General features: G+C 47.5%; 1 protein-coding gene across 11 annotated transcripts in view; it reads right to left on the reverse strand.

The window, feature by feature from the left end:
• Window positions 1-483: 483 nt before the first annotated feature.
• The window catches only part of Tango2 (transport and golgi organization 2), a 47,274-nt gene continuing 35,662 nt past the window's right edge, over window positions 484-12,095 (reverse strand). For 8 of the 11 annotated variants that reach the window (NM_001359108.1, NM_001359110.1, NM_138583.2 and 5 more), the window contains 5 exons: window positions 10,528-10,642; window positions 7,629-7,699; window positions 3,342-3,495; window positions 2,345-2,449; window positions 484-1,211 (listed from right to left, as the gene is read on the reverse strand). In NM_001359108.1, the coding sequence (NP_001346037.1) occupies window positions 1,091-1,211; window positions 2,345-2,449; window positions 3,342-3,495; window positions 7,629-7,699; window positions 10,528-10,642 (566 nt within the window). In that variant the 3' untranslated portion in view covers window positions 484-1,090. Of the gene's footprint in view, window positions 1,212-2,344; window positions 2,450-3,341; window positions 3,515-7,628; window positions 7,700-10,527; window positions 10,643-12,095 lie in introns of all 11 variants that reach the window. The other 3 variants (XR_384570.2, XR_003951794.1, XR_384571.2) reach the window with 1 other exon arrangement.

The raw sequence follows: 12,095 nt of genomic DNA on the forward strand, positions 1-12,095 counted from the left end.
ATTAACTTGTAGTGAGATTTTTTTTAAAACTCAGTTATGTTATGTGAATATTTTGGTTTTAATCCCAGGTGTGGGATAAAAGGCTGTTTCGAAGCAGGTGATTATGATTTGCCTCACGCACCGGCAGGGGCATGATTTTTGCCAGTTTCAGATAGTTTAACTCCGGGGACTCTGCAGAGGGTACAAATAAGAGACCCCAGAGAGGGCCTGAGGAGGCTGCTGCTCCCGGTTGCTGATGTTGCTGTTTAATGAGAAGTTGGAAATATCCTAACAATGAAGATTGGACCTGACCCAAGGAACTCAATGCCCCTATCAGTAGTAAGTAGCAAAAAGAGGTCCATGCCCACCCTCTCCCCTCTAACCATCTTTCTCTCATCTACTAAGTTGGGAGGTTGAAAGGGATTAGGGTACAATAAGGATGGAAGGGAGTAAGATATATAAGAACCCAATAAAATAGTCTTTTTTAGAAAAAGCCAACACTCATTACAACTTCAAAGATTTATTATCAACTGTGCACATTCAAGTTCACATTCCTATGGTGTATACCATAACAAGGGCAATGGGAGATGGACGGGACTGGTTGAAGATGTCTTGCTCAGAACCCACAATCCTGGGCAAGCAGGGGTCTAAGAGATCCCAGGGTCCACACTACAGGACTGAGAAAATGCACACAGGGTCCTCGTATATGAAGAACCACCGAACACATATGAACACAAACAAATACAGGATCTCCAGTTTCTGTAAAGAGTCTGCTTTTGTTACCCGTCCATGGATGAGACCCACTGCCCAAACGTGTGAGGTGAGAGGCATGATCCTACTCATCAGTCAGGTGCACACAGTGGCAGTGGGGTTGAGCAACAAACAGGTCTGTGTGTTCACATACGGCATACCCAGGCCTGACTCACGCCTAGTATTTAACTCTGTCGTTCTCCATTGGTACAAAGAGAGACCCTGAGCTGAGTATGAGGACACAAATCAGAACAACCTGGTCCTAGGGGTGCTGGCTGAGCCACAGACCTGCAGAGTGGCCGTGAAAGGTTCCTGTCCACGCTGGCCCTTCAGGAACAGCATCCTTGGAACCTGGCAGGGGCTAACTCTGTAGTGTGAACTCATAGGTGTTGGTCTCCCAGCGAGAGGTGTCTTTGTCCAGCATGCTCCGTTCAGTGAAGGTCACGTGGCCATTTGCATCCACAAGGATGATGGTGTTGGTTCTGAAAGAAAGCATCCTTTAGCCCCAGCCCCGTGTTTTAGCATCATGGCTGGGACCAGACCTGAGGTAGGAAGGGTACCCATCATACCCAAGGTCTGAGCTAGCTACTCAGCTCTGGCATCAGGTGGGCTATTAAAATAATAGCCTCAAGTTTGAAGACATGAGGGGTTCACCAGAGGCATCTGGGCCCTTGGCCAGCACATAGTGGGAGAGTCCTACTACTGCTGCTCTAAAACACTTCAGCTTGGCCTGACCTTTTTCTATAGCAAGACCCATTTCACAGGTTGGGTGGTAGTAGCGCACTCCTTTAATCCCAGCATTCAGGAGGCAGAGGCAGGTGAATCTCTGAGTTGGAGGCCAGCCAGGTCTACATAGCAAGTTCCTGGATGGCCAGGCCTATATAGAAACTCTCTCTCGAAAAAACAAAAAGAAAAAAAAAACCAAAACCAAAACAAAACAACAACAACAAAAAGCCAAAAAAAAAAAAAATACCAATTTACCACATTCCTTACAGGGTGGTCCCAGATCTGACCCCACCGGCAGTACACCAGGCCCCCAGATACCTAGCCATGTTTGAATGTTCAAGAACAAGACGTTGAGCTCTCAACGACTTGAGGTGCATGGTCTGTTCACCTAGAATTCTCCTGTATCTCCTTCTTCCTCCACGGGCCCAGGCTAAGTCAGCTGGCTCCCTTGCTTGTTCCTTCCAGCCCATCCTGAGTAGGTTCTCATGTGTAAGCTCCTGCCCTTCAAAAGAGCTGGCACACAAAGGAAAGACCAGCTCATAGCTGCCATCCAGCATGTAAATCACAGGCTCTGGAAAAGCAGTGCCAGGGCATCTGCCAACCAATATCTGCCAGCAGAAACATCCCAAATGCCATCTCTGGCTTCTATGAACAGGTGAGGCAGCCAGAAGCCCCACCTAGGATACATTGGCAGCTTCAGGAGGCCAGAGCTCTGACCCACCTGACCTATGCACGGGCACCTTACCTAAAGGATCTGATCAACCTACAGTTAAGTCTGAAGAGACACTGGAATGCACTGAGTCAGGGGTGGTACCTAGCCATGGCCAGCTGTATTGTGGGGGATACCCAACAGGAAGTGAACGTGCCCAGCAGTCCCAATCCAGATCACCTGGTGCCATAGGTGGCACAGCGGACACACACAGCTGCATACTTGTTCAGAATTGGCTGTACATACTCCTGGCCCTGGTCCTCAATGGCTGGGTCTGGCAGCTGTCTAGAAGAACAGAGGGCCAGAGAAGCTGTTAGTCCTTACTGCCTGTCTGTAGCTTATGTATATGGGGACCCCTATATGCCATGCTAGCTGCCTGAGATTCCCAAGGAGCCCTGTGGGGAGAGGAATCATAGGCTTATTCATAACTTTCCTACTTGGCTTCTTCTACTTTGCCACCCTTCCACTCCAACACTAAACCTAGGCATCCAGATGGCACATACACTCTCTATTGTGTCTTAGTGGTACCCTGTGGGCATTTGGCCATACACAAGAACCCACTGAAACCCTGAGACTCACCAACCAGCACAACTTGTACCATGACTATAGTTATCAATAAGAAAAGCCAAAGCCATACTTGGCCTGCTCAAGTGATTGAGGACCATGTGGTCACATGGCTGAGCAAAGTGGCATGGTGGACATCCGGACTCTTGGTTTGGATGGCTAAGGCCCAAGGGCCCAGAGTCTGAGGGTGCCCCATGAAGAAGGCTATGGGCATGGAAGAGGATGTATGTGGGGTGTTTGTTCCTTCCAGGGACAGGTGTGTTTTTGCCTACCGCCTAGCTTCAAGGTCACTGGAGACAGGACATAGCAAACAATGTCAAACCCTGTTCTGACTGGCTTCTGGATTCTTTGGCTCTTCTCCCTAAGGTTTGCTGAGCACAGGCCCCTGGCTACACCATCTCTTCTTATCCAGGGCCCCATGGACACCCTGTATGCTTCCCCAAGATGAATAGGATTGAGTCTTAAGTGGGTAGAGGAACATGTCAGGTAAGGCATTCCTACAGTTGATGAGTCAATCTGTTTGCCAATCGTCACAGACCTTGAAGGTAGTAGAGCCTGCCTTCTTCCCTGCTCTAGACCAGTGTGGCTGCCCCAGAGGGTCTTGCTCACTTACGCCTCCTCATTGTTGAGGACATCTAGGAGCTGAGTGACAAGGACGTCCTTAGGGAGTGCTTCGCTCTGCTCCACTGCTTCCATGAAGAGTTGTTTGCCAAAGCACAGCTTCTTCCAGGGCGTCTCCAGCAGGGCATTGCTTAGCCCATAGGTTCCTATAGGAAGAAGGTCAGCCTGGCCATGCAGAGGCCACAGGTAGCTGGAGCAGATGGCTTACAGTCAAGCATCCTAAACAAGGCACCTGTAGAAGCCAATTCTACAGGTCCAGCTGGGAACCTAGACCATCACTCTGGCTCTACTGGAGCCCCCAAGGTGAAGCTGTCAGTCCTATGGCACTGCATTTTCTTTCTGGACTAGTTTGGAAGACCATTCCATAATGGAGCTGGGAGATTCACAAAGAATGGAGTTGGACCTGACCTCTCACACTATGCAAAAATTACCTCAAAGCCAGAAAGATGGCTCAGTGGGTAAAGGCACGTGCCACCAAGCCTGATGACCTGAGTTCAAGCTCTGGGACCTACCTGGTTGAGGGAGAGAACTGCCTCCTGCAAGTTTGTCCTCTGACCTCCACATGCAAACTGAGGTGTGGGCACACAGGCATGTACACGCACACACACATGCACAACAGAGAGAAAGGTTTGAGGCAAGTTTGTTTATATGAAACCTATCTCTAAAACCCACTTTAGGATCAAATATGGTGGCATGTATCTATAATCCGAACTCAGGAGGCTGAGGCAAGATTTGGCAGGTTTGAGGTCAGCCTACGTAGCAAGCTCCAGGTCAGCCTGGGTTGAATGAGACTGTGTCCCAATGTGAGTGCATGTGCTAGCGCACACACATGCACACAGGCAGTAAACACATTTGTAAAAGAAAAAGCTTCATGACCCAGTGAGCAATGATTTATTACGTAAGACAACACAAGCATATCAACGAGATAAATGGGACTTCATATTCATTTAAAGTTATGTATTTTAAAAATGTGCCAAAGAGTCGGGCAGTGGTGGCGCATGCCTTTAATCCCAGCACTTGGGAGGCAGAGGCAGGCTGATTTCTGAGTTCGAGGCCAGCCTGGTCTACAGAGTGAGTTCCAGGGCAGTCAGGGCTATACAGAGAAACTCTGTCTCGAAAAAAAAAAAAAACAGTGCCAAAGAAGTTTTACTTAAACACAAAATGGGAAAGGATTTCTGCAAGTTAGGTATCCAATGAGATTTGTAGATTATAGAAGGAACTTTTACAAGACTACAAGAGAACACAGTTTCCAGATGGATAGATCACACCTGTAATTCCAGCATTCAGAAGGAGGCAGTGGGAGAGTCAGAAACTCAACGCCATCCTCGATACACTGAGTGTGAGTCTGGCTAGCCTGGGATAGATGAGCCTCTAATCCCTCTCTGAAAAGGGAGAGGTAGTGGTAATGATGTGGGGTTGGGGAGGTGGGTAACAAAGGCCTGAGGATGTAGCTCAGTGGCACAGTATGTGCTCAGCATGTTTACAGGCCTGGGTTTCACCTCTAGAACCCTCTCCCTAAGAGAGAGAACAGTAAGTCTTGGTGGGAGCTCGGGAAACAGGAACCTTTGCAAACTGCTGGCAGAGGTGTAAAATGGTATAGATGCTTTGGCAAACTACGTGGAAGTTCCAGGCTTGAATGGAGTGAGATGTATGGGCCAGTGACATGGCTCTGGGGTAAAGGCACTTGAAAACACCAAGGCAAGTGAGCCAAATTAGAGGTCAGCTTCCTCCACCACATGGCTGCTTCCACCCAAACGACAATGTTCAGAATGCATAAACCCCACTACACAGGACATGAGCGGGAGCAGGTGCACATAAATCTGGGGGTTTCTGGTGGATAACGAAAAAAAATTGGAATTACTGGAGCTCCCTATGTAAAGCAGACTGGCCTCTAACTTACAGATATCTGCCTGCCTCTGCCTGAGTGCTGGGATTAAAGATGTGCACACCATGCCCAGGTCACCATCAGTTCTTTATTTTAAAAATTTATTTGGTGTGTTAAGATAGTCTCAGTATGTAACCTTGGCTGACCTGAAACTCAATGTATAAACCAGGTTGGCCTGGAATTCATAGAGAATCATCTGCCTCTGCCTCCCTGAGTGCTAAGATTTAAAGGTGTGCACCAACACACCCAGCGTCTGTTGACTGTTAATGGAGTCCAGTCTGACCTCAATCTATGATCCTTCTGCCTCAGCAGCCTGAGTACCACCACTCCCAGCTTATAAGAAACACCCTTCCTACCTGCCTTCCTCCCTTCCTTCCTTTTTTAAAAAAATTTATTTATTTATTTATTTATTTACTTACTTACTTATTATATGTAAGTACACTGTAGCTGACTTCAGATGCACCAGAAGAGGGCATCAGATCTCATTACAGGTGGTTGTGAGCCACCACGTGGTTGCTGAGATTTGAACTTCGGACCTTAAGAAGAGCAGACAGGTGCTCTTACCCACTGAGCCATCTCACCAGCCCCACCCCACTCCCCCATTTTTTAAAGATTTACTTATTTCATGTATGTGAGTACACTGTTGCTGTCTTCAGAAGAGGGCATTGGATCCCTGTTACAGATGGTTGTGAGCCACCATGTGGTTGCTGGGAATTGAACTCAGGAACTCTGGAAGAGCAGCCAGTGCTCTTAACCACTGAGCCATCTTACCAGCCCCACCTACTTCCTTCCTTTCTTAAGAAAGAGGCTTGTCATGGAGCCTTGGCTGGCTTTGAACTTATTCTGTACATCAACTGGCCTTAAAATTATGACTGTCTTTTTGCCTTTGCCTTCCTAGTGCTGGGATTATAGGCTTGTGTCACCATAGCTGGCTGTGTGATAGACTTTACGTGCACAGCATGTAAGAGTCACGTTTCAATGAAGGTTTGTTTTTTGAGAACGTCATTCTGTAACACAGGCTTGGCACTCACTATGTAGTCAGTGCTGAATTTGAATTCAGGGCAAGTGGCCTGCTTAAAAGCAGAGGTCTGAGTGTTTACTAAGAGTATGTTTAGTAGGTGTAAGACTGTAGGTTCAAGTCTCAACACTAGAAAAGAGTGGATAAAGATCAAGTAGAGGCAAGTTCAGGAATAAATCATGGAGTAGATGGGAAGAAACTGTACTAGAAAATAAGCTCTGTCAGGGAGTCTTCCACTCTGAGAACAGCAGGCCTCATGCCCTAGCTTCCAGCTGCTCTCCCAAGAGCTTCTCGGACACTTGAGATTGGGCTGGTAGGAGATGGACTCCTAGGATACAAACCCCCTTCAATGGATCTGCAGACCCCAAGGAGCTGAAACAAAAGGGCTCTGCAGCAGAGTGGCAAGATCTGGCTAAAGATGAACCCAAATGACTGCCTACACTCAGGACGTCAAGTCAGACAGCAGCTGGTCCTTGGGGCGCTACTGGACCTGTTCTGGGGCTTGCACAAGAAAGGGAGCACAAACAGCATCGAGGGCACTGAGGGCACTATAGCCAGCGTGCCCACAGCTGGCAGAGAGTCCCTTGTGAGCTGTGTGGGAGAGCTAGTGGGATGGACTAGAACCTATGCTTTGGTGTGGGCTGCCTGTTCTAGGATCTCATCAGCCCATGACATCCTGGCCTGGACATAACCCAGCAAACTGGTGGAAGCTCTGGAGCCCCTTGGCCCACCGGGGGCTCAAACATCCCCAGACAGTCATGAAAAGCTGGAATTCTGTGTTGATATAAACCTGTGTTATGAATTCTGGTATGCAGTAAGCTAGGACCACAGACTCTACAATTATCCCTGGAACTAGTAGCTCAGGCAGGATAGGACTATCCAGCTTTCCTGGGGGCTCCACCCACCTCCCTTAAGTTCCACCTGGAACACAACATTTTGGGCCTCCCATTGCTCCTCACTGGGCAGGAGTGACATGTGTCCTGCAATCTTAGTAACCTGTGCCACCTGCCTAAGAAAGGCTTCATGACTTTGAGATGAGGAAACTATTACAAATGAAATCTGTCACAAGAGGTGGGATATGGATGTTATTGAGGACACTGACTCTTTCCCTAGGGGTAGGGATACTTGATATGAGCCAATGGCTCAGTTGTAGGCACCCAAGTTAGAGTACAAGGCCCACAGACCCAAGATGTTACTAGCAAGGACTGTCCACAGGCTGTGACTAGAGAAAGCAGCTGGCCCCAGGTTAGTTCACCCAGGGCTGTGCTGCTGGACCCCAATAATGCTGTTTCCCAGGGGTCTTGCTTAGTCTTACCACATAGTATTCCCAATATAGGAGCAGTCCCCACCCTGTCTAGACACCAAAGCAGGCTCACCTGGTGTCAAGACAATAGGCTCAGGCTCCCCCCGGTTTCCATAGTAGCAAACAACATCTCCTTTTGACGTGCTGTGAATAGAAGCCAAAAGCCAGAGAAAGTCAGATGGGAGTCATAAGCACCTCTGTTCCCAGCACTGCTCAGTGATCTCACAGTCCTGCCTCTAGCCTGGGCTCGCTATTAGCACAAACAATGGCCTACTTCAGCTCAGCTCTGGGCCTGAAAGCTAGGCCAGAGACACCAGGCACTGTCCAGCCCTATAGGTATACTTCTGGCTCACTTTGGAACTAGGGAGGAGAAAGCACTAAGTTCCCCATACTTCTCTAAATATTCTATGGCCCCGATATGTTGTGATAACTGCACCATGGTGGTTTGAATGTGCTTGGCTCAGGGAGTGGCACTACCAGGAGATGTGGCCTTGTTGGAGGAAGTGTGTCACTGTGGGGGTGGGATCTTATCCTGAGGCCACCACTCCCTTAATCTGTTTATCTCCTAGAACTGAGGATTTAGCTCCACTGCACTTTCTGGTGCCCCTTTAATACTTGAACCACACACTTTATATTTTTCTTTCTCAGTTTGCTACACTTGACCAAAATACTCTTCATGAGAGTAAACCAGAGGACAAGGTCTATCTAAACTTGGTTAAGACTTCCTTTGTTAATGCAATTAGTCTAACAGGTTGTGGAAAGAGCCCAAGAGAATGGAGTTTCTTGCTGCTGCATTGTGCTGTAGTCAACAAGGCAGAAAGGAGCTGGAGATCTGAAGAGCGCTTTGACATCAGACATGGAGATGCGGAGTTATGGCTTTTGGTCTTGCTTTTGTCCAGGATTTCCTCACTATGGCATTTTGGAATGGTAGTATACCCTGTGATGTTGGAGGTATGTGATCTGATTTTTTTAAATTTTGACATTATAGGAAATTACAGTTAAGAGATTGCATGAATCTCAGAAGAGACCTTGAACTTTAGACTTTTAACACTGTTGAGACTGTTATAGACTATGGGGACTTTTGAAGGTGGACTAAATGTATTTTGCATTATGCTATGGCAAGGTATGGCCCCCATAGACTCATGTGTTTGACTATGGGGGCCCAGGATAAGCTGGACCTTAGAAGTGAGTCTGAAATACCTTCCAAATGGATGAACACGGACATGGTGGCGTTGGTTATTGAGACCATTCCTCTTGTTACACATGAACACCAGGCATGACTTGCCTACAGACCCAGCAGTCCCAGTCTGGGTTCGTATTCCTTTTATTTTCTTCTTCACCTTACCCTTGAAACTTTAAGATGTTTAGCTAATACATTTTGGAGATACTGATTTTGGGGGTTGTTATTCTGTTTTGTTTCTTTTATTTATTTTTTTTTTTTTGTGTAAGGACCCATGGTATTGAGTACTTATGTTGGGGTCTCTGTCATCCTTGCCATGGACAGACAAGGGAAAGGCCAGTCCAGGGACAACTATGGCCAGGCCAAACCTCTGTTGTAGGCCTTGGTTTCTTTTTGTTGTTTTTGAAGTTGTTTTTAAATATTTGTTGTTATTTTTTTATTGTATGTGTATGGGTGCCTGTGGACACCAGAAACTAGGCTCCCCTGGAGCTCCGGTTGCAGGAGTCATTTGACATGGGTGTTGGGAACTGCACTCTTGTCCTCTGCAAAAGCTGCATGCACTTGGAGCCACTGATCCATCTCTGCAGCCCTAGGGCTTAGTTGCTTGTTTTGAGACCAAGTCTCACTGTTTGGTCCTAGCTGGCCTACAACTCTTTATGTAGACCAACTGTCGTTGAATCCACTGAGATCTGCCTGTCTCTGAGTCAAGTGCTGGGATTAAAGGTGTGCTTTATCATGCCCAGCTTAGAACCTAGGCTTCTCAGTACCCAACTGATATCCTGCAGCCTCAGCCATGGCAAAAGCAGCCTAACTTGTGAAATTGCTTTTTAGCAGCCCTCTGACCCTGCAGGGTCTACAGCAAGGAAGGCTATTCAGATTTCCAGAGGCCCACCTGCAGAAGCCAATGTGGATCTGCTCAGCTTAAACAGCAGCCTGGTTTCCAGCTGTTTGACATAGCCACTGAATTCCTGTGTACATCGTAACCCCCAGATTTCTTGGGGCTGGATCAAACATACATGGAACTACTATGAAAAATGCATACGTAGCTCCATGTTTAGAGAGGAGGGCAAGCATAGGTTTATGGCCTCTAGGAACCCCCAGTGTGAGAAGGGAGGATGGTACCATGCCTTTCCAGCTCCTACTCTGGGCCTTCTTCCTGTGACCACTGCACCTCACTCAGCTTCCACATCGAGCCAATCTATCCATGTAGCCCAGGAATGACACAGGGCACAGCATACACAATGGATGTTCAAGACACACTGAGCCTCAGGCTCATCTAAGGACCCACCCAACCCTCTGATAGAAGGCAGCTTAGGACAGACATCTGCATATAGACAGACAGCAGCCTCCCTCTGGGGGAAGCTCATAGCATTCGCTGACATCAGGGGTAGGTAAAGGGAGATAAGGATATTTACCCCCGAAAGGCTAAGCATATAAAACGTGTGTTCCTACAGCCATATCAGCAACATGAGAACCACCCGGGAGTTCATGGGCCTAGTGAGGACAGACTGCCTGTTATGAAGCATCCCACAAGAGGGATGATGCCCAGCTGCAGTCACCCCAAGCAAGTGGCTCCTCAGGCTCAGCACTGCCAGCTCTGCACTGCAGTTCTCTCACATAGGGAGCCAGTGATCTCTACATCCCTATGGTCAGTCAGCGGGTCTGAGGCAGCTTAGGCCCTGAAATGCTTGCCAAATGCCCCTTAATTGAAGTCCTGGGAAAGGGAACTAAGCTGACTGGGGCAGGGACCTGTAGAGAACTGTTCAAGGCCTAGTTACCAAAGCAAACCCACCTCAGGTCAGCTGCTATGATGTTAAAGCCGTTATACAGGTGGCCCTCTGTAGAGACCTTCTTCAGGTAGGACAGGCTGTCCATGTCACTGGTCAGAAAGTGAGACACAAGTTCACCTGTAGGCAGGGCACACATATCAATGGCCAAGACAGCAGATGTAAATTCCTGCCCCAGGAGGACATAGGAAGAGGGGTTCCACTGGGACTCCAACATCTGGAGTCAGCCATACTTTGATAACTGGATTATTATGGAGAACACTTTTTAAAATTTATCTATTTATTATTAAATATGTATGAGTGTACACTATCAGTGTTCTCAGACACACCAGAAGAGGGCATCAGATCTCATTACGGATGGTTGTGAGCCACCATGTGGTTGCTGGGATTTGAACTCAGGACCTCTGGAAGAGCAGTCAGTGCTCTTAACCTCTGAGCCATCTCTCCAGCCCTATGGAGAACACTTTTAAAAATACTTTCTAGGCCTGGGTAGTGGTTGGGGCATGCCTTTGATCCCACAACTTGGGAGGTAGGGGCAGGTAGATCTCTGAGTTTGAGGCCAGCCTGGTATAAACAGGAAGTCCCAGGACAGCCAAACCGTTGTCTAGCTTGTTCGATGCCCTGGGTTCAATCTCAACATGGTGGAATGAACAGATAAATTTAAGAAAATACCATTTGCCCACTCTGGATATATGTGGAAATACAGCATTAAGAAAAATGAAACTTGCCAGGTGTGGTGGCACACTCCTTTAATCCCAGCACTCGAGAGGCAGAGGCAGGCAGATTTCTCAGTTCGAGGTCAGCCTGGTCTACAAAGTGAGTTCCAGGACAGCCAGGGCTATACAGATATACAGAAGAAAAAGAAAAAAAAAGAAAGATGAAACTCGGGGAAGGAGAGATGGCTCAGTGGTTAAGAACTCTGGCCACTCTTCCAGAGATCCTGAATTCAATTCTAAGCACCCACATGGTGGTTCACAAAGGACTATAATGGGATCCAATGCCTTCAAATGCAGGCATATATGTACTTACATACATAAGATATATACATAGATAAACAAATCTTTTTTTTTTAAATTTGTTTTATCTGAGTACACTGTTGCTATCTTCAGACACAGCAGAAGAGGGCATAGAATTCCATTACAGATGGTTGTGAACCACCATGTGGAACCACCATGCAGTTGCTGGGAATTGAACTCAGGACCTCTGGAAGAAGCAGTCAGTGCTCTTAATCGCAGAGCCATCTCTCCAGTCTTTAAATGAATATCTCTCTCTCTCTCTCTCTCTCTCTCTCTCTCTCTCTCTCTCTTGTTTTTTTTTTTTCGAGACAAGGTTTCTTTGTGTAGCTCTGCTGAAACTCACTCTGTAGACCAGGCTGGCCTCAAACTCAGAAATCCACCTGCCTATGCCTCCCAAATGCTGGGATTAAAGGCGTGTGCCACCACTGCCCAGCCGAATCTCTTTTAGAAATAAAAAGAAAGGTGAAACTCAACAAGCAGGGCACAATGATACAGCGGTCAGGGAGTCATAAGCCTGAAGGACAATGCCTGGTATAATCACATTGGCAATACCTGGC

Source organism: Mus musculus, chromosome 16 (genome assembly GCF_000001635.26).
Source record: "Mus musculus strain C57BL/6J chromosome 16, GRCm38.p6 C57BL/6J".
Taxonomy (NCBI): Eukaryota; Metazoa; Chordata; class Mammalia; order Rodentia; family Muridae; genus Mus; species Mus musculus.